At 43.5% G+C, this 19,979-nt stretch overlaps 1 protein-coding gene across 7 annotated transcripts in view; it reads right to left on the bottom strand.

Annotated features, from left to right (window-relative positions):
- The window catches only part of palld (palladin, cytoskeletal associated protein), a 69,670-nt gene that overhangs the window by 14,080 nt on the left and 35,611 nt on the right, over positions 1-19,979 (bottom strand). For all 7 annotated transcript variants that reach the window (XM_023953897.2, XM_023953896.2, XM_078945437.1 and 4 more), the window contains 8 exons: positions 17,724-17,899; positions 16,457-16,523; positions 15,751-15,868; positions 15,605-15,667; positions 13,232-13,373; positions 13,106-13,129; positions 10,237-10,356; positions 9,292-9,730 (listed from right to left, as the gene is read on the bottom strand). In XM_023953897.2, coding sequence (XP_023809665.1) covers positions 9,292-9,730; positions 10,237-10,356; positions 13,106-13,129; positions 13,232-13,373; positions 15,605-15,667; positions 15,751-15,868; positions 16,457-16,523; positions 17,724-17,899 — 1,149 coding nt within the window. The remainder of the gene's footprint in view (positions 1-9,291; positions 9,731-10,236; positions 10,357-13,105; positions 13,130-13,231; positions 13,374-15,604; positions 15,668-15,750; positions 15,869-16,456; positions 16,524-17,723; positions 17,900-19,979) is intronic.

A 19,979-nucleotide genomic window follows, 5' to 3' on the forward strand; every position in this document is an offset into this window, starting at 1 on the left:
CTGCTGCCACAAACAGGCTTTGGGAAAGCAGGACTTCAGCGGCCCCTCCTTCATCGTGGTCACAGCCAGAGCAAGGATGAATTTGTAGGTTCCCCCGTCACCATGACGACAGCTCTGTGTTTTGCTGCTTGGTCTGAGCCAACTGGCCCACAAAGTTCTGTGCTTGACAGCGAAAAAGCCCCCCTGTCTGCGGCTCCAGCTGTAAGGCAGAACTAATGTTCAGGACAAAGGCCGTGAGGCCACCTCTTTCAGGATGAACCCGCGGACGGCGCTTTTATGGTACAGGTTGACACAAAGTGAGGAGAGGAGGACGGAGGAGGCCCTGCCCCTGGAAGCCTGTCAGGACCATGACTGGTCTGATCAAATGAGAAACACGCCGCTGTCAGACATGGAGACTACAGGGTCACGTCTACTTTGTGTCCCTCCCCACGGCGTCCAGAGAGCATCAGAAGGTCCTTCAAGCTCAGAACCATCATCCACTTCCCGCCCACCCAGCTGATGACAGGAAGTGCAGGAAGCTGTTGAGTTTTTATCGGCGGTAATGAAGGGTTTCCTTTAGGAAGCAACAGCACAGGGGGGCAGACTCTGCCCATCAAGTCCAGAGTTCCTGCATGCTTGCAGAGCCACCTAGCGTGTGTTTGGACCTCCTGTCAATGATTCACACTGAAGAGTGAAACCGGGCTGCAGTCTCACACTGACCATGCAAACAACATGGAACGCGTGTCCGCCATCCAAACAGGAAGTTCCTGATCCCAAACAGACGTTCATGAAGATAAACTCCCAAAAGGGGAAACGACCAAACGCTGGGGAGGCGGGGCAGACTGCAGCCCTCACCCCCCCACCATCACCACACACACACACACACCAAACTTTGCTCTCACAACCTGTCCAACTTTCTCTCTCTCTTGTCTTTCAGCTCTAATTGCATACACACCATATGAAATAAAAACCAGACCCCCCCTCCCTCTTTGTCTGTACGGCACAACAGTTTTTCTTATTCCACCCCCACTCCCACCCCCCAGCTCATGTTTCCAGTGAGAGAATGAAGCAAGTTTCTGTTTTTTCTCTCCAAAGGAGGAATTCTGAAGACATTGGAGTGGGAAAGACATCAGCCATCAAATGGGATTAACAGCAGGAGTGGAAGGAAAAGAGGAGGAGGAGGAGAGGAGGAGGAAGCAGAAAAGAGCCCGAATCCAGTGAGACCAGAGCTTTCTCATTAAAGAATACTTATGGTATGACAATAATCCATCCACAGGAGCTCTGCACAACACTGAACCACACACCAACACACAGACACACAATCAAACTAACAAATCCTCCTGGATGAAGTCGCCCAGAAGGATGGTTCTCCTCACTTCCTCTCTTGTGGTTCCGGAGCGGTTTTGGACCCCAAGTCCTACAGAACCTCTATTGTTTCAGAAGAGCCAGAAGGCTGATCCAGAGTTAGAAAGAAGTCTGGAGTTTCCTTCAACTCTCAGATTGAAAGGTGTAGCTTCAGAAAAAACCAGAGGCCTCCGTTAGGGACTCACTCAGTCAGAGATGAGGAGGTGCAGACGGCTGGTGCCTCCGGAGCGGAGAAGGTCGGAGCAGAGAGATTCCTGCTGCCCTAACAGCTGGAGGAGCATATATAGCAGTGAGCAGGCAGACGGAGGCAGCTCTCTCTGCCCGCATGAGTCAGGCTGTCTGTCTGGGAGCTCCTCCCCTTCACAGTAAAAGCCTGCAGTCTGCAAGAGATCAGCGGCCTTCAAAACAAAAGCTCGGGAAAGAACAAACTAAAAAGGACTTTTCTTGACTTCAGAGGCAAAAAGTGAGAGTTGACTAGGCAGAGGAGGCTTCACTTTTTACTTTCTGATATTTTTTTTTGTTTTTTTGCTTAATCTTGAAGCTTTTTCTATATAGTCATACACATTGTGTATTATGCATAGCAAAATAAGGGGAAAGTTCCCAAAGTTATTTAATTTTCCAGTCAAATGACCTTGTGATGAATTATACAATAACTCAATAAAATTGTTTGATTTTAGATCAATTATTTTAATTATACATACAATATAGCAGATTGTTGCTTGTAAAAATACCTTAAAGCAAGCAAAAATAAAAGCTCAAAGATTTTTCTGATTATTACAGGCAAAAACTTAGTATAGTTGACATAACTTTATGTCTGTTAAATGCGACCAATAAAGTTATCATCTCTCTAAAATAATAAAGATTTGTCAGAACATTTACAAAAAATTAGAATATGATGGAAATGTGTTCATTTCCATTCAAAACAAAATTATACTTTCATAGAATATAGATTTAGGGCCTACTGTTTAATTGATTTTGAATATGTGTTTGTTTATTTTTAGATAAATTTGAGTTCCAGTTCATAAAACCCACAAAAACAGGATTTTAGAAAATTAAACAACTGTGCAGAAATCTCCGTTTAGTTCTGGGTTTTTACCAAAAGATAAAGACAGAGATTCTGCTGACATCAAATCCTAATCAATTCTTTCCAAAGTGAAATCTCCATCCAAACCCTTCCATAGTCTGGACAGAGACCAGGTCCTGCTGAGGAAATCTGCATCCAGATCCTCAGCAGAAGGAATCCTGAAGTCCTCTAGAACATTCTAGACTGTTGCAGTGATTCTGGATGAAGAAAGCAGAGTTTCCCCACACCAGTTCTGGACATTTCAGCCCAAATCATGACTGTGGAGATTTCCCTCTGGACCTGCAGCAGCTCGGGTTCTGCTTGGAGTTCAGTAGATGATTAGATGGGGAAACTCAGCTGAAAACATTCATGTCCTGCAGAATTTGGACAGTTTTCTCCACAGTTTTTACGAGCTGGAATTCCAATTTATGTAAACACAAATGAATTCTTGAATTCAATTGGGCCCTGAAACTGCATTCCATGAAAGTTTAATTTATAAATCGAGTTATGGAAATGAAAACACTTATTTATGATATTCTCATGTTTTGGCAGGGGTCTGTTCTCTTCTGTCGTGCCCCTGCAGGGACTGCTGGTCCTTCATTTTTGGGAGATGAAGAAAACCTTTTTTAGGACTGATCCTATTCTATTTTTATGTTGCGTGTCTCTATTTTTAGCGACTTGGTGTGGGTGCATGAGTCAGGCTAAGCTGGAGCGGGGGGGCTGGTCTAATGAGAGGGAAAAGGTCAGATGGTTTTTGGGAGAGTCATCCTCAGGGTGCTGACTCTTTGAGGCGAGTCGGTGTGTGTCACTGCAGTGTGTGAACATTATAGCAGCCTGCTATTACCCCCCATCAGAGCTGTGTGGTTGTCATACTCATTGCGGGTCTCACTTCCACAATCCCTGGTCCATGGACCTCCTCCTTGAACAGCGCTCCTCTGGGGTGTTTGTCTGTGGGGGATCACTGAGATGGGCGAGTTTCCATGCTGTCAGCTCCAAACATAAACTCTCTCTCCTCACACCCCTTCGTCCTTCCTTTCATCACTCCTTTTCCCTCCTGTCATCCTTCCAGCTCCCAGTTTGTGTTATTATGAAAGTCAGCTCCCTCATCTCTCTTCCTTATTTGGAAAGTTTCTTCATTCCTCATAGGTCACTCCAGCTCGGCCAACCAATCCAGGCCTTGTTGGTCTGGAGTCTCAGCCAATCCAGAGTCTCCCATCTCCTTTTAAGGACTCCCCGTCACTGAGGCCCATGAGAAACGATCTCCTTTCTTGCTCCCCTGTGATTTCATTTAACTTTATACTCGATACACAAACCTTCCTTTCTCTCCCAAATGAGAGCTGACTTCCTGCCTCTGCCTTTTTCCATTTGCTTGTAATCAAAACCTTGCATGTGGCCGTGCAGGCATCCATCAGGGACCGAGTCAGCCAGTGTTTGACTTTCCTTCTTAATTAGTCGTATCATGACTGAGCCCTCAGTGTGTCGCCAGTTTCCACATCTGTTTCTTTAACACGCAAGCTCCTCACTTTCTATAAAACCGCAAGCAACACCTCCGCAAGAAAGTGATTGTTAATACTTCATTAGAGTTCATGACTTGGACCCGTAAACACACTGTTTAGGGGGAGGCTGTGAGTCACGGCGGCAAAGAAACATGAAGGAAATGCAGACTTTTTGATTCGACCCAAAGCATACCCGTTGGTGCCTCACGTCTGGAGCAAAAGTGAAGCTCGTGTCCCGGGTCACCTTCAGTTTTTGGGCTGCAGACAACACCTCCGGGGGTCAGAAAGGTTGCAGAAAACACGACATCTATGAGGAACGGCAGTTATACGAGAGGACATGGATGGAAAGGCATGAAGCTGCAGCCTGTGTTCATGTGGAGGATGAAGGCATTCTTGGTCTTCATCATTACAGCATGAGGTGGCTTTGATTTGGAACTTTACAGCGCTCATTTTTCCACTCTTTTGACCACAGGACTTCCAGAACCAAACGGTGTTTTCCTCTATGCCCCAACAGGCATTTCTAGCAGCATCTCTAAGCGAGGGCTGATTCCAGATCCAACACGTCCGCTTACGTTCACACACAGCTCCTGACTCTTTTTAGCTCGTTTGCTGCACGACGTCCGTCTGATCAGCAGCAGTCTTGATCACAGCCTCTGCCTGAGTTTAGACCAAAGCCTGATGTCTCAAAGGAACATCCAAACCTGTTAGGGGAGAAAACGCTCAGCAAAGAGCTTGTTATGTGAGCCTGCTCCTCAAAGCTTGGAGACAACGGCTGCTTCATGAAGGAGGGATTAGGCAGAGGATTGGATAAACTGTTACCTCTGGTACTTTGCAGTCACACCCTGACAGATCTAAACCAAACTATAATATGAAAGTGTGGGTGTATTATTAGCAGGGTCAGTGTCTCTGCAGCCACACCTTCATCGGGTTGCACCATCTCAATGCTTCCTCTCCTTTGTGTTTGGCTCTGCCGCTCTGACGCCGTTGCATTATGTGCAGACTTTATCGTAGAGTAATCCGGTTGTCAAAAGAGGAAGAGCAGTTTGGCGAGAACCTAAGTAACAATACTCCTGTGAGAAGGTGAGAAGAAAACTGACAGTATCAGCACTGTCGGCTGTGGTGCAGCGGTATGGCGGTCGACTTCTGATCAGATTATTGCAGCTCGATTCCAGCCATGTGTGGAAGTGTCCTTGGGCAAGACAGCAGTGTGTGAATGTGTGTCTGCTTGGGTGAAAGGAACTGTGACTTTAAAGCACTTTGAGCTACGATGAAGGTAGAAAAGCGCCATACAAGTATCTACCATTTCCTGGCAGGTCACCCATGAGCCTCTGGTGTTCTCCTGAGGTTTACTTCACAGATGGTTAGACCCTGAACAGAACGCTGCCGCTAAACCAGAGGGTCAGATCCTGGGATGCAGCAGACGTGTGAAGGTTGCTTTCTCTCCAGGCTTTTGTCATTTCTGTCCTGTGGTTTTAGGTTGTTTCTGGAAGTCAGGTTTGTTTTCCAGACCAACTCACAGTCAAACATACTTCAAGGCCAAGAGACCTTTGGTTTCTTACATATTTCATGTGCACCAAGTAGAGAGTTCATGATATGACGTTTGGTTTGGTGAACATAGTCCACCTCCAAAAAGCTTCTTTCAAGCTTGCTCTCCGTTTTTGTGTCTTAAACCTAACCTTAGTTTGCATCAAGAGGCTCTCCCTCTCCTGAGATTTGCTTCGGTTCTTGTGCTGATGTCTGGCATCAACGCCAGGCATCGAACACCAAACCCCTGCTCTATCTTGTCCTTAAGCCCACAAAAACACAGCGTCTGTTTTTACAGTGTAGGTTCCTGAAGTCCATTCATCCCTTCCTGCCAAGTCACCCAACAACTTCCTCCACCTCATCAGCTCCCAGAATGCACACAAATTCAAGCTTCCAGTCTGTTTTTCCAACAAATTACAGCTACTTTATTCCAGACCTGAGCCTCTTTTATCATAATCAGTGAGTCATTTTAAAAATAAAACTGGGATTTTCTAACAGGACTTTTGTAAATGAATTATGTGTCTCTGGAAGCAAAGCCTTAAATATCCTAAATACCCTCAACTTTAAAATTTAGATCAGAAACCGACATCGAAGATTAAAAGAAAGCAGAGCAATTTATAATTAAGGTGACAAATGTAAGAACTAGAGCTTGTTTCACAAGGTCAGTAATTGTGTTCTTAACCAGATTACAAAGGTTTTGATGAATTGTCTTCCTTTCTTTTTATTGGGGATTTTTTTCCAGCTAATTCTATTTTTGTAAAAACACAAGAATAGACTAAAAACAGTTTCCATTGCTCTTTGTGATGAGCTTAAGCCTCTTTGTCCTCATGCATGGACTTAAATAAGGATTTAAATCCTCAGGTTTTCACTCAGACTTCTACAGAGAAATAAACAGCTGTCACTCAGTCACTGTGTGTCAGAAGAACCATTCTTGCTCTGATACCTTTTCACTTTCTTAATAATCCTAATTCTTTTGTCATTAGACTTTCTTCTTTATTGCAAACTATTCAAATTATTAACTGACGATCAGGTGCCTCAATAAAATCACGTGGTGCCCGCTGGTCCCACTGACTATCTGAGACCGAGTAAGTGTGACAATGTACCTTTGGCTCCAACCAAATGAAGTCCGCATTTTAGATCAGATGCCCCCATGTTGGAACCAGAAATCATCAGTAAGCAGTGATTGGTTGGTCTGAGTCATTGTTTCTATGGCAACCACTCAGGCTAATCAGGACAGAGTTTGTTGATATTCAGCCACCCGAGCACTCGAAAACGGGTCAACCAAACCATTAGAAAGTTTTGCTTTTATTGAGGCATCTGATTGGTCAGTTTGAATAACTTACACTCATGAAAAAATATTGTTAAAAATATCGAACTATCAAGAACATGTTGAAAAAAGGGGGGCTGTACGGTGGCCCAGTGGATAGCGCTCTCGCCTCTCAGCGAGACGACTCTGGTTTGAATCCGGGCTAGGATCTTTCCGTGTGGAGTTTGCATGTTCTCTCTGTAAATATGAGGGTTTTCTCCTAGTTGTTTATTCAGTCATTCTATTGGTCAGAATAAACAATAGTTCTCGTTTACAGTCCATGGCTGGCCCCTTCGTCGAAACATTCGACTGACAGATTCTCCAGACTGTTTTCAAGAGGTAAAGGTGTGGACTTCCAACACGCTCACTCCTGATTGGTGAGTGGCTGCCATCGACATGTTGACTTGGACAAATCACTGCTGACTGACGTTGTCTGGTTCCAACATGGCGGCGTTCGTAGCGTGAAAAGTTTGACTTCATCTGTTTGGGGCCAGAAGTCAACCATCTTTAATAGATGACAGTTCAGAACTCAAAAGGCTGGCGAGAGGGGAATCACACAAGTGATGACTGTTTTCTCATTTAAATGTTGATCTCTATCTTGAGTCAAGTTTAACTTGAGTTTTAACAGTTTTAATTTAAAAACTGCTTGGTTGGTGGTTCAGCTTTTAGCACATCCTGTCAGAAGTCGCCACAACAAAACAGTGAAGCTCATTCGGGTTCCTTTGGTTTTGGAGAAGTGGTGCAGCTCTGTGAATCTTGAAGCTCCTTATTTTTTCAGATTTTTGGTAAAACTTTATATTAAGATTCCTTAACAAGCTTTGTTAATGCCTTAACAAGCATTATAATATAATTTTTAGGGTGTTAGTAAGACATGTATTAGTACAATAAGTCTAATAAGGTTAATTAAAGTATTTAGTTAACACATTTACAAGCATTATTATTAGGATGTTTTCAAGATGCAAATGATACATTTATTTGCATTATAGATAGATGCCTAACAAATGTGTCAGTGTTAATAAGCTTAATAAGATTTATTAACAACCTTTGTCAACAAATTACGAAGTATTATTAATGTTTGGGGTTCTAGTAAGACATTTATTAGCATTATAGATGTCTCACACAAGCCTAAGTGTTCATAAGCTTGTAAGTTTGATTAACTAACTAAACACATTAAGATGCTAGTAAGGTATTTATTGGCATTATAGATTTCTTGCAAATACCTGAAAGTGTTAATAAGATTTATTAACATCTTAAGGCAGACCATTGTCTTCTAAATCCATATTACTAAACTGCTTATAAGCTTAACAAATGTATTAATTAACTTTGTTAACAGTTTATGAATTGTTTTGCAGCACCCCAAATTCATTTATAATGCTTGTTAATGTGTTAACAAAGCTTGTTAAGGAATCTTAATATAAAGTGTTACCAGATTTTTTTCTGTTTTTATTCGTTTTACAGACATAATGTTACCGACTTTCAGAAGCTCTTTTGGAAGTTTTTTTAAAATTACTTTTTCTTTTTGAGTTAGCCTTGTTTTCATGCTTGTTTACTCTAAAATATTTGAGCTGCAACAAAGAAGTTTCTTAAAGTTAAATGAGCAAATCCAGAGACATTTAGACAGCAGCCACATGGTCATTCCAGAGGGAAAAAAACGAAATGTCATCTCATATTCACCCTCTGAGGACTATGCGCCTCCCTAAATCTTCATTGTCTGTGATATTTTAGACTCCTGGGAATCAAACTGTCAACCACATTCTGAAAATGGCTGCTTTGCTGCACGCCAGCCTCTTTTCTCATGCCTGATGCCCTTTTTGTCATCCCAGCCCGTCACCAAGTTCTTTCAAAGACGTAAGAAAGAAATGAAGCCGCAAGAGCAGCAAGTAGAGAAAGATCCCCAGATGATCCAATCACAGCAGGACTCTGGAGATACTTTGTACGTGTGACTGTGTGTGTGCGTGTGTGTGTGTGTGCGTGCGTGCGTGCGTGTGTGTCAGTGTGTCTGTCTGTCTGTGTGTGTGTGTGTGTGTGCGTGCGTGCGTGTGTGTCAGTGTGTGTGTGTGTGTGGGTGTGTGTCTGTGTGTGTGGGTGTCTGTGTGTGTCTGTGTGTGTGGGTGTGTGTGTGTGTGTGTGTGTGGGTGTGTGTGTGTGTGTGTGGGTGTGTCTGTGTGTGTCTGTGTGTGTGGGTGTGGGTGTGTGGGTGTGTGCGTGTGTCAGTGTGTCTGTCTGTCTGTGTGTGTGTGTGTGCGTGTGTGTCTGTGTGTGTGGGTGTGGGTGTGGGTGTGTCTGTGTGTGTCTGTGTGTGTGGGTGTGGGTGTGGGTGTATGTGTGTGTGTGTGTGTGTGTGTGTGTGTGTCTGTGTGTGTCTGTGTGTGTGTGTGTGGGTGTGTCTGTGTGTGTCTGTGTGTGTGGGTGTGGGTGTATGTGTGTGTGTGTGTGTGTGTGTGTGTGTGTGTGTGTGTGTGTGTGTTAGACACAAACACACTTGATGTCTGGGTTCTTCTCCTTTCCTAACACGTCCAACCCCATCAGAAGGTCTCAGTGTCTGAGCACATACTCACAGCTTTGGCTTGGGCCTGGTGGGCAGTGGAGGGCCGTCTCTTCCAGAAGATGGAGACAGCTTTCCTGGAGTTGGGGGGGAGCTTGGGGTCATGTGGGCAGGACTTTGCGGTTTTGCTGGATCATCTGGGTTGGTGTGCGGCAGAGGTGGAGGAGGGGGCGTGGTCTTTTTGATTGGAGGCGGGGAAGGGTGATGTCCATTCTGCTGACTGTCTTCCTGCTTCTCCTGTGCGTCTGGAGCGATCTGGACCGGAGATGCAGCCGACATGCTGGGCCAGATCTCCAGCTCCTCGCTGTGGAAGGCCTCAGAGCCGGATGGAGGCAGCGTCTTGGGTGGCTCCAGGTGGGGGATCTCAGTGGGGAGTGGAGGTGGAGGGAAGGAAACTGTATCCTCAAAACCCGAGCTGTCACCAGACATGCTGTTAGTGGACAAATCCTCTGCTGCAGAGGAAACAAAGAGGAGGAGGGGGGAAAAGGCTTAGACTTGTGGATGACACATTCACCACTGATCACTGAACTGTTACTCAGCTGATCTGCACCAACAGCTGGTTCAGTCAAAACTGGTACAGTCCTGTTTATTTAGCCTGTGTGGGGAGTTCTGTGCTGTAAAAACATGGCCCGGCCCGCGTGAGCACCATCAGAATCCCCTCTGAACTCTGACCTTTCTCTGACTCAACACTCACACACAGAACAACACTCTGTGTAGACATGTGAGAACAGTTTTCCAAACTCCAAACCACAGCAGCTCCAGGGAATGACCAGACAACCAAACATCTGTGTGATGATCAGTCTGGGACTCCTTTACCATCACTTCCTGAGATGTCAGTTGTTTGGAGGCAGAAATCAGAAGGCACATTCACATCTGTCTGCTTTTTGCTCCAGAACAGAAATACAGACAGTACACGTGCTGTGGTGCTTCAGATAATGATGATCTGTGCTGGACGCACCTGAAGTGACGGTGAGCCGGGCCGAGCTGCCAACAGAACCGCAGGGATTGGATGCCGTGCAGCAGAACAGACCACCGTCCTCCGGAAAAGCCTCAGCTATCACCAACGTGCAGATCTCCTCTGAAATCACGAGAGGCAACTTTGTCATGAAATGTGACCCGCTGGACCAAAGGACCATTTCTGCACGACAGATGAGGGTTTGTCAGGCAGACTGATGAGTCATCGCAGACAGACAGCAGACGCAGACGCAGATGTTCAGGGACGCCTGCATGACTCACACAGGTGGGAATCCTCCTCAGATTTCAAGGAACTAAAGCAAAGTTCATAAAACGGTTTCCTTACTGTAACAGTGATTGACTACCAAACATTTATACAAACCTATTGATTGAACTTTTTGAAATCACATAGATTCTGTATAATTAAATATTCAGACATTAAATACTGAACAATAAACAGAGAAGGACACTTTCCATGGTTATTAACATTGAAGAGTATTAACCTTTAACTACTCTTCAATGTTCTCTAATTTATCCTTAACCCCTAAGACCTCATGGTGACATCAGTGTAGCAGAACATATCAGACTGGGAGGTCCTCTGGGTTTGTGGTCAAATACACATAATTGTATTATTAAGAAAAATGGGTCTGGGTTCTTATGGGTTAAAATTGTTTTTGTGGCATCGTGTTTAGTATAACCCCAGCTTTTTTTTTAACAGAAATTTTTTTATGAAATATCACACAAAATCCACCATTAACCGGAAACTTTACAAAAAACACAAATCCAAGTGATACATGTTGTTAGTTTTCAGAAAAAATCACAAAAACTGAGATCAAACCATTTTTAATCTAACAAAAATGTAATTTAATTTAACAAAAATCACAAACAAAGCAAACCAAAGCTCAAAACTAGGTGATAAAGTTTTTTTCCAAATGGTTTCACAATTATGCGTCATAACTCCTTTAAACCAAAAACTTTGATTGAAAACTATACTAATGGCGGGAGGGGGGCAGTTTTATTCCCCAAGTCATTGTAAACGGCCAATGTGATGGACAACTCACCAGTGAGTGCAGAGACTACCGAGGGTTAGTCAGCAGCAACCGTTTGGAATAGAATAGAATAGAATAGAATAGAATAGAATAGAATAGAATAGAATAGGCAAATTACCTTCTTAATTTCCATTAAGAGAGGTTATTTTGTACCCCTGGTTTTCGGTAACACTTTATATTAAGATTCATTAACAAGCTCTGTTAACACATTAACAAGCATTATAAATGAATTTATAGGGTGTTAGTAAGACATTTATTAGTACAATAAGTCTAATAAGGTTTATTAAATTACTTTGTAATTTAACTTAAAGTTCTTTTTACAATCTTTATGCTTTGTGGTTGTTGGTGCTAAAAAACGTCCACACTTTAGATGAGGTGCTGCAAAACAATTAATAAACTATTAACAGAGTTAATTAATACATTTGTAAAGCTTATAAGCAGTTTAGTAATATGAATTTAGAAGACAATGGTCTGACCTTAGATGTTAATAAATCTTATTAACACTTTCAGGTATTTGCAAGACATCTATAATGCTAATAAGTATCTTACTAGCATCTGACACATTAATAAAGCCTATTAATTTGTTAAGTTATTTAATAAAACTTATTAAACTTATGAACACTTCGGCTTGTGTCAGGCATCTATAATGCTAATAAATATCTTACTAGAACCCCAAACAATAATAATACTTCTTAATTTGTTAACAAAGGTTGTTAATAAATCTTATTAAGCTTATTAACACTGACACATTTGTTAAGCACCTATAATATCAGTAAATGCATCATTAGCATCTTGAAAACATCCTAATAATAATGCTTGTAAATGTGTTAACTAAGTAATTTAATAAACCTTATAAGACTTATTGTACTAATAAATGTCTTACTAACACCCTATAAATTCATTTATAATGCTTGTTAATGTGTTAACAGAGCTTGTTAATGAATCTTAATATAAAGTGTTACCTGGTTTTCTTTATTATTATCTTCTTTGCGTCTTTTTCTGAATGTGTGACTGAAACTAGTTCAAAGCGTTGACTGTACATGAGAACTGGACCGAGTCAGTGTGACGTCACCCAAAGGCTGATGTCTCATATTAATCTCTATCCAAAGCTGTGCTGAGACTCCTAATCAGATGTAGTAACTGCTGGCTTCTGAGTGGATCAACCAGTCCACCAACTAATGAGAACTGGATTTGTTTTTGCTTTTTTACTTTCACATGTGAAAACTTGGATTATGCCATCATAACTTTGTAAGAAAGTATCATTTCGTTCTTTATTTGTCTTGTTTTCATTATTCCTGCCACCATCAGCCTTCTGTTCCTGACTTTCTTGTCTTACAGGTATTCCTTCCTTCACAAGTCATTGTCTCAACTCTTCATCATGATTGAAGTTTCCATGCATCTTTTGCTCCAGGTTTTTCTGATTACCTGCTGCAGCAGATTTAGTCTTTCTTTGTTGTTTGTTTGTTTGTTGTTTGTTGTTGTTTGTTTTTGAAAATCCTGATCTTTTGTGAGTAACATTAAAAAAGTGAGGCAAAAAGAAATAAAAGCACTGTATCGGCTTGACTCACAGAAACATTTTCTTGAACTATTGTTTGTCAGGGGCTGCAGTGTCTTTTATTGTCCTCAGATATGCATGCTTTGGGCGTAGGAAAACATGAAACACTTTGTTTCAGCGTTAGAAGAAAAAATCCCTCCACTCAACAGATCCAGTCTGATCTCTGATTGTGAAAGAAGCTGCAGCTCAGCTGGAGATTGTTTTTTTTTTCTGAATTAAGTTGTCTGACAGTAAACGGAGATGTGAATGGTGTAGAAACAGAAACATACCTGGCTCAGCAGCTGATCGAGGCTCTGATGCATCGCAGGCCGAGAAGGAGAGGACAGAAAAATATCTCTTAGCAGATAATTACAACCACAGCTGAAACATTCCAAACGGCAAAAAGCTGCACTGACTTTTCTGTAATATCCGAAAGTCAGGGGAGTCCAGGATCTCGTTTCCTTCTCTGTACCACCGGACCTGTGGAGGAGGGCTTCCTCGGACCCGGCACTCCAGAACCACCACTTGACCCTCTGAGGCCTGAGCATCCTGTAAGTGCTGCACCACGGTTTAGGGAGGAAGGACACAAACGACAGCTTAATATTCAGATTCTCTGGCTGCTGATTTCATTCCTTATTGGAAGAACCCATCGTCATAATCAGCACGTCTTTCTCTGAAGAAGAACAGATCTTACAGTTTTTGTTTTCATTTCTGACTGAGGACATCTTCCTCCAGTCACTCAAAGACCCGCTCTGATAACCATAATGTTTTAGGTGTTTTTTTAATATGTTCTTGTGGCTTTTTTAAGATTATGGAGAACATATTAAACAAGAATTAGGATTTCCTTGTTCAAATTGTTGGGAATATATTAACATATATTTTCTTTTTTTTTACAGAGGGTAGAGAGAGGGGGAAGGAAAAGTGTGTGTGTGTAGGGGGGGGGGTGAAATAGAAGAAAAAAATAGAGAGGGAGGAAGTCAGAGGATATGAGTGCCACACGCTCGTTTAAGAAGGTAGGGGTTTTGAGCTTCACAACATTTAGATCAGCAAAAGAGAAAAATGTTACATCTCAGAATGAAATCCTCACACTAAGACGAGCTTTTAAAACTGAGCATGGAGCACCTGGAAAATATCTGAATTGTCCATCACCAACTACACTGATGGTTAGGAGCGATGGATATAGCAGACAGGAAGCGGCGTGACAGTGTGACAGTGGGAGTGGAAATGAAAACTCACTGCCAAAGTGTACCTTGTGATCATTAGTGGACCAGATCCTCCCCAGGTCAAGTGGCCGGACTGAGAGGGGGGCCTCTCCGGACCCCGGACCCCCTCAGTCAAAGGGACCAACACAGCCCGAGCGAAGGAGACCATTAATACTACATTACTAATGCTTGTTAATGTCTAATAGTTTATTAATGATTCCTTTTCTAAAGCATTCCCGGGCATAAATAGAGATCTCTCATCAACAGGGAGGGGAACGGGGGCAGGCTTACTTTTCGCCAACGGCCCCCCCCACAAACTCAGAGGTGAATCTCTGATAAACTCCTGCAGCTCTGCACTCAGACTGGTGTTTCATGAAAGACCACTGGGAACACTTTGAAAAAAGATAAAAAGATGATCAGAGAGGGACTAAAAGTTTTTGAACTCACACATCTAGATGCATCCTAATAAATGCATTTTACTCGTGAGAATCAATTCCAGGAGAAATGAGGGATGTTAGGTCTGAAGTTACCAAAGAGACAAACTCTTCTATTGAAGAAAATCAAATCTAGACAACTTGGATTTTTTTTTAGAAGTGATGTTTACAAAGGAAGGAGAGCTGGGGTTGATGGGAGAAACATGTAATCTAACCATGAATGGCTGGAAGGTTGTGCAGCGAACATTATTTTACCCATAATTCCTCTTATTTTAATCTTGTAAAATGTTCCCTTCAGACTCAGACATTCTGCAGCTAAAGCTGGAACACTCAAGTAAATCCACAACAACCTTCGAGGCACCAAGAGATTAGAATAAATGATTGAATGTGTTTTTGGATATTTACTGGATATTTATCTGAGTTCCCTCATGAGAGATGGCACCTGTTCCAACATTAGGCCTTTTCCAGTTTTCCATGAAGGAATTCTATCAATGTGCTGGATGTGAGGACGACGCCAGCCAGAAAATGTAAAGCAGAGTCCAACCTCCAGTCAATTCCACAGCACCTGATGAACGCTCACACCGGAGGAACGTCAGGTCGGTGAGAGCCTCCTGCTGGGTTTCCAACATACATCATGGGTCTGGGACATTAAAGCACTCACTCTACCAGAAGCCATTCCATCCCATTGAGATGATTAGCTCAGCAGAATTTCTTAAAGGAGGTGGACATAAGGGTGAAGAAAAACAAATGTTCTTCTTAATGAAGTGAAAAATGATTTAGGGCCGACAGGCTGCGTGAGACCTGACCGTGTGCTTTAGCAGCACGGTTTGAAGCTCTACCTCAGACACAAGACCTTGGTGGGGAGAGGCAATTGATGAGGGCTGGGGAGTCTGAACTGCGTGTTGAATCTGACCCCCACCAATGACAGCTGCAGAGCTGCACGTTAAAGGAGGCCCAATGGGTTGATGGCCTTGAGGTAGAAATGGGGCAAAACCTGCAGCAGGGGCCAGAACTTAGAGCTGCTGTCTAGAAAAATCAAAGGACTCAAGCTTGAAGAACCGTGTATTCATGCAACAACAACCTTTGTGTCCACATCCCACAGGCCCCTCAAGCAGCGACGGCCCAAACGCATTCTTGAAAAGGTCCGACTAACCTTGGTGAAAACGGGAGAACCAGATACATCGCTCCCCTGCAGCAGCGACACCGGGCTCTGCGTCTGGAAGAAACAGGAGTTTCATCAAGAAGAGGATTTAAAAACCTTCATGAAACCCATGAGCTCCTCTGTCTGGAGCTTCTTACCCGCTGTGGAGGCTGAGACATGGACTGGACCAGATAGGAGCGATGAGGAGGAACCTCTGGAGCTTTGGGCGATGATGAGCGTATTGTTAGGGACATTGAAGAAGTCTTTTTCTGCACTCTTAAAATAAACAAAACATCAGTCAGTAAATTAACAAATATGCTACTGCAAAACAGAAACCGTGTCTAACTGACTCAGAAAGGCTTTAAGCTAAAACACAATACTTGGAAGAAATCCGCCTCCCTGGCAGTCCAGATGATATCAGAGATCTTGGCTTGAGAGTGTAAACAAAGAGGAAAGGGGACACGGCAGGAAGGAATCCAGATGGAGGCAGAATTATGAAAGACTCAATCAAAAGAGCTGGGAAGTGTTTTGAAACTTGCTGGAACTGCTGGGTGGAGTGCAGCATGAATGCTCCTCAAAATGCAGCCCTTTGGGCAGGAGGAGTTCATATGAAGACATTCAAACCTCAGAGGACCGTGTCCTTGCAGAACAAGTTTAAAATTAGAAAGCAGAAGCTCATCCCTGAGATGTAATTCTTTCCAAAAATGTGGATGGCTTTCTCTTGTTCTGGGAAAACTTTATGAGAGTTTTAGCTATGGAGAAGCAGATCTAATCAGCTGCTGCAGATTTCTGTTAACATGCTGGAAAGTGCAAGGTTCAGTAGATAACAATAGAAGTCATAAGATGCAGGCTGTGAAAACGTACTGAGGCATGGCTCCTGATCTGGACTTTGACCCGGCTCCTTCTGCCTCCGAGTCTGATGAGGACGCACCTGCAGGAGGACAAAAACATCACTGAACAGCACAGACAAATGTGCTTAAATGAACAGCAAAGCTAAGAAAAAAATGAGCAAATGTTAGTAGCTGTGTTTCTGGAGAAAGATCAACCTTTAGTTTCGACACAAAAGTTTTGTTTTCTCTGTCTTAGTCTTTGTTGACCATCTTTAGTGACTCTGCTGGGCCTTAAAGGGATTTTACCCTACAAAAGTTCTGTGAAATCAGGGGTATATTAAAAACGTGAAAATGTTTGTGTTGTTTGCTTTTTCAAACTCTCTGGAAACATGCTGTGGTTACAGCAGCTGCTATGCCTTAGGCACAGCACAGAGTTATCAACGAGTGTAAAAGGCCAAACCTGTACAGGTTATAAAAAAAAAAACATGTGACTAAAGATCTCTTCACTCATTGGCCAGGAATTGCAAGGGCGGGGCATAGCAACTAGAGGCAGAAATCATGGAATCCCTGCAATCCTTGTCGGGATAGTTCATTCAAACTTGATATTTCGCTGCCCAATTTTGAACACCTGTATCAACACCAGGTACAACACCAGTTCATCACCTGTCCTGGGTTACACCTCTAAATAACACTACCTATTGTCATGCTGCGTATGTTTGTGCAGTGATTTCAAAACAGGATTGTAAATGGAGGAAAGGTTGTGTCTGAGACTTTCATCTATATAGACGTGTGTCACGTCAAAAGTTGTTTTAATCAGCCTGCATTCATCTGACCACATTTCAATGAGTGGCTGTGTCTCATCGTCATGGTTACTACTTTCCTACTCTGTTTACATCCCATAATGCCTGGCTACAGTGGCCATTTTGGTCCAGTTGTGCCGCTCTGAGCGGACCAAGCTTAGTTCGATTGGAAACGACTGAGACCACCTCGAAAGATGAGTCAGAGAGCGGTTCCTGTACACCAGGGTCCACAACAACAAAACTATCCAACTACACTAACTGTGGTGCAGACCAAACAGGCCAGTGTGAAAGTGGGTTCTCCTTTGATTGTCTGAGGGGACTTTTTTACTGTAATCAATGGAACTAGTTTCAGGACTGGAGGAGTTTTGGGTCCTAATATGTCAATAGAAAGTGAGCCATAAAGCGCACAGAAGTTCTTGCAGATTCAGGTGGAACAATTGCAAAGCTGAGGGCTCCCTGCCATAGTGGTGCCATAAGGTGACCTGGGATTTGTTGTCTGACCTTCGATGTACACCTCAGCAGAGGTGTTTTCTGCTCCCAGGCTGTTGGAGGCCACGCAGGTGTAGCGCCCGGTGTCGTCCTCAAAGGCCTCGGCGATCACTAGCGTTTGCAGGTCGCCCTCTGTACTGATCTGTATGTCAGGAGAGTTTTGCAGCTCCCGCCCCTCACAGAACCACCTGAAAGAAGGGGGAACCCAAAATTACTTCAAAATCTTCACCTCAAAGAAAAGATGGACTTAAACAAGTGGAGTGAGCTGAAGGTACAACCAGAGAAACTGGAAATGTGCCTCTTTAGTTGAGCCGTATATTGAAATGAAATGTGTCTTTCAACCAGTGCTTGATTGAAGGACATGTCTTTCCAATGTGTGCCAGCATGTTTGACATAAATAAGCTCTCACTGACATCCCCCCTCGGGAAATGTCTGTTTTCAAATCTGCCAGGCAGCGGCTGCCTCAGGCACCGACATGACGCCAGGTTACGGGAAACAGAAACACCCCTTTCCTCTCCCTAGTCAGTTCCTCTGAATAGAGAGATTCACCCAGCCCCCACCCCAGATTGTGCACATTTTGTTCCCTGATCTGGGACTCAAAGGGGATGAGTCTCCGGCTTCCCGTGTCTCATCTCTCTTTAGGGATTATGGTTAAAGCAGACCCCACAGGACCTCCAGCCACATCAAGCTGCAGTTGAGACAGGGAGGATTAACCCCCTCCTCTGGCTCCTGCAAGCATGCAGGAGGCTTCAAAGGTACCAAAGTAAGGTTTAAAAATGTTTAAAACCATTTAAGATGTTCACAGCCGGAATCCCAAACCACCTCTTATCTTCTGTCTTGTCATAAGCGGGGGGGTTATTCTGCAGAAGGCCAGAGCAGCTGTTCTGACGGATCCGAGGACATCCCAACACCTTACTCCATGTGTGTAGACTCAATCCGACAGCAGGTCAGCCGTCATTCAGCTCAGGCTCCAGACAGACCTTCATCACCCGACTTAGTGGGTGTGGCAGGAAAAAAGGAATGACATCTAGGAGTAGGGGGGGTTGAATGAGTCAGGTCAGGCCAGACAGGGAGAATGATGGATTCCTACACAACAATTCATCAGTAGTCCTGACAGATGCTCTGTCTTTCTACAATATTGCAGCCTCGTGAGCAAAATGATGACAACCATGCACTGACATGACAGTGATGAGGCTCCGGTTTACGGCACAGATAGGAAAGGAGGCTCCCCGAAGCAGCAAAGACTCATTATCGATGCTTCAGACAGCGTGCAGCAACACATGAAGCACACAGTATGATGTGTAACACAAAAAAGAGCCAGTCTGGTCTGGAATCAAGAACAGCTGGTGACTGACTGTAAGAAGTAGCATACCAGTATGTTTATGTAGTTTGGAAATTAATTTCCTGGATTACAAACAGGTGGAGAGGAGTGGGGAGAAACTGTCTGCTGAGCCTGCTGCAGACTTAATGTGAAGCTCCGGTCTCCTATTGGTCAGACCTATAGGCTCTATTCTAAATCACGGCTTTGATGACAAATGCTTCACGCTGGAATTCACAAGCATCGGCTCCATTGGATAAAGGTTTTCTGGCAACAAATCCTGTTTAATATGTGATAATCATGCAAGCATGTTTTCAGCTGGACTGTATAACAGACCATTTGATTTTGTGATGAAGGATACAGAGGCTCCTGGGGGGGGGGGGTCCTGAAGGATTCTGGGATTCAGGGCAAAACTGGATCCCCGTAAAAAGCTTAAGAAAGTAAAAAAACACACAGGCTCTGGTTAAGTAGGTTTTCCACACTGGTAGACAAATATTTGCATCAAGACATGTTTGAAAGTAAAAAAAAGCTGTTAAGGCCCGTACACACCGGGACGAATATTCGCCAGGCGTTATTTGCCAGCGTTTTTCGCCACGTTTTTTGTGTTCACACCCAGGCGATTTTCGCTGACGATGAGCCGAACGAACATGCAATTTCATTCCCTGACATTAGATGGCGCTTAATGTAAACAGAAATACTCCTGTACACAAGGTGGCGCTGCGCAACTTTACGCTTCTTAAAGTCGCTTTTCATTCAGAAGAAGAGAGTAAGTATTTACGCGCTTGTCAGAATAATACAAAGAAAACATGAATATTTCAAGCACCAGTAGCTCCAACTGGTACTTGGTAAGGGGATATTTTAGAATGTCCGTCATTATTTCTTCGCGGCAGTGTAGACGCTACTTGGCGTCTAACTTCTTCGCTGGTATGTGTGCTCAGCAAGGCAGTTTG

The sequence above is a fragment of the Oryzias latipes genome, chromosome 4 (assembly GCF_053564925.1).
Source record: "Oryzias latipes strain Hd-rR chromosome 4, Olatipes_Hd-rR_3.1".
Taxonomy (NCBI): Eukaryota; Metazoa; Chordata; class Actinopteri; order Beloniformes; family Adrianichthyidae; genus Oryzias; species Oryzias latipes.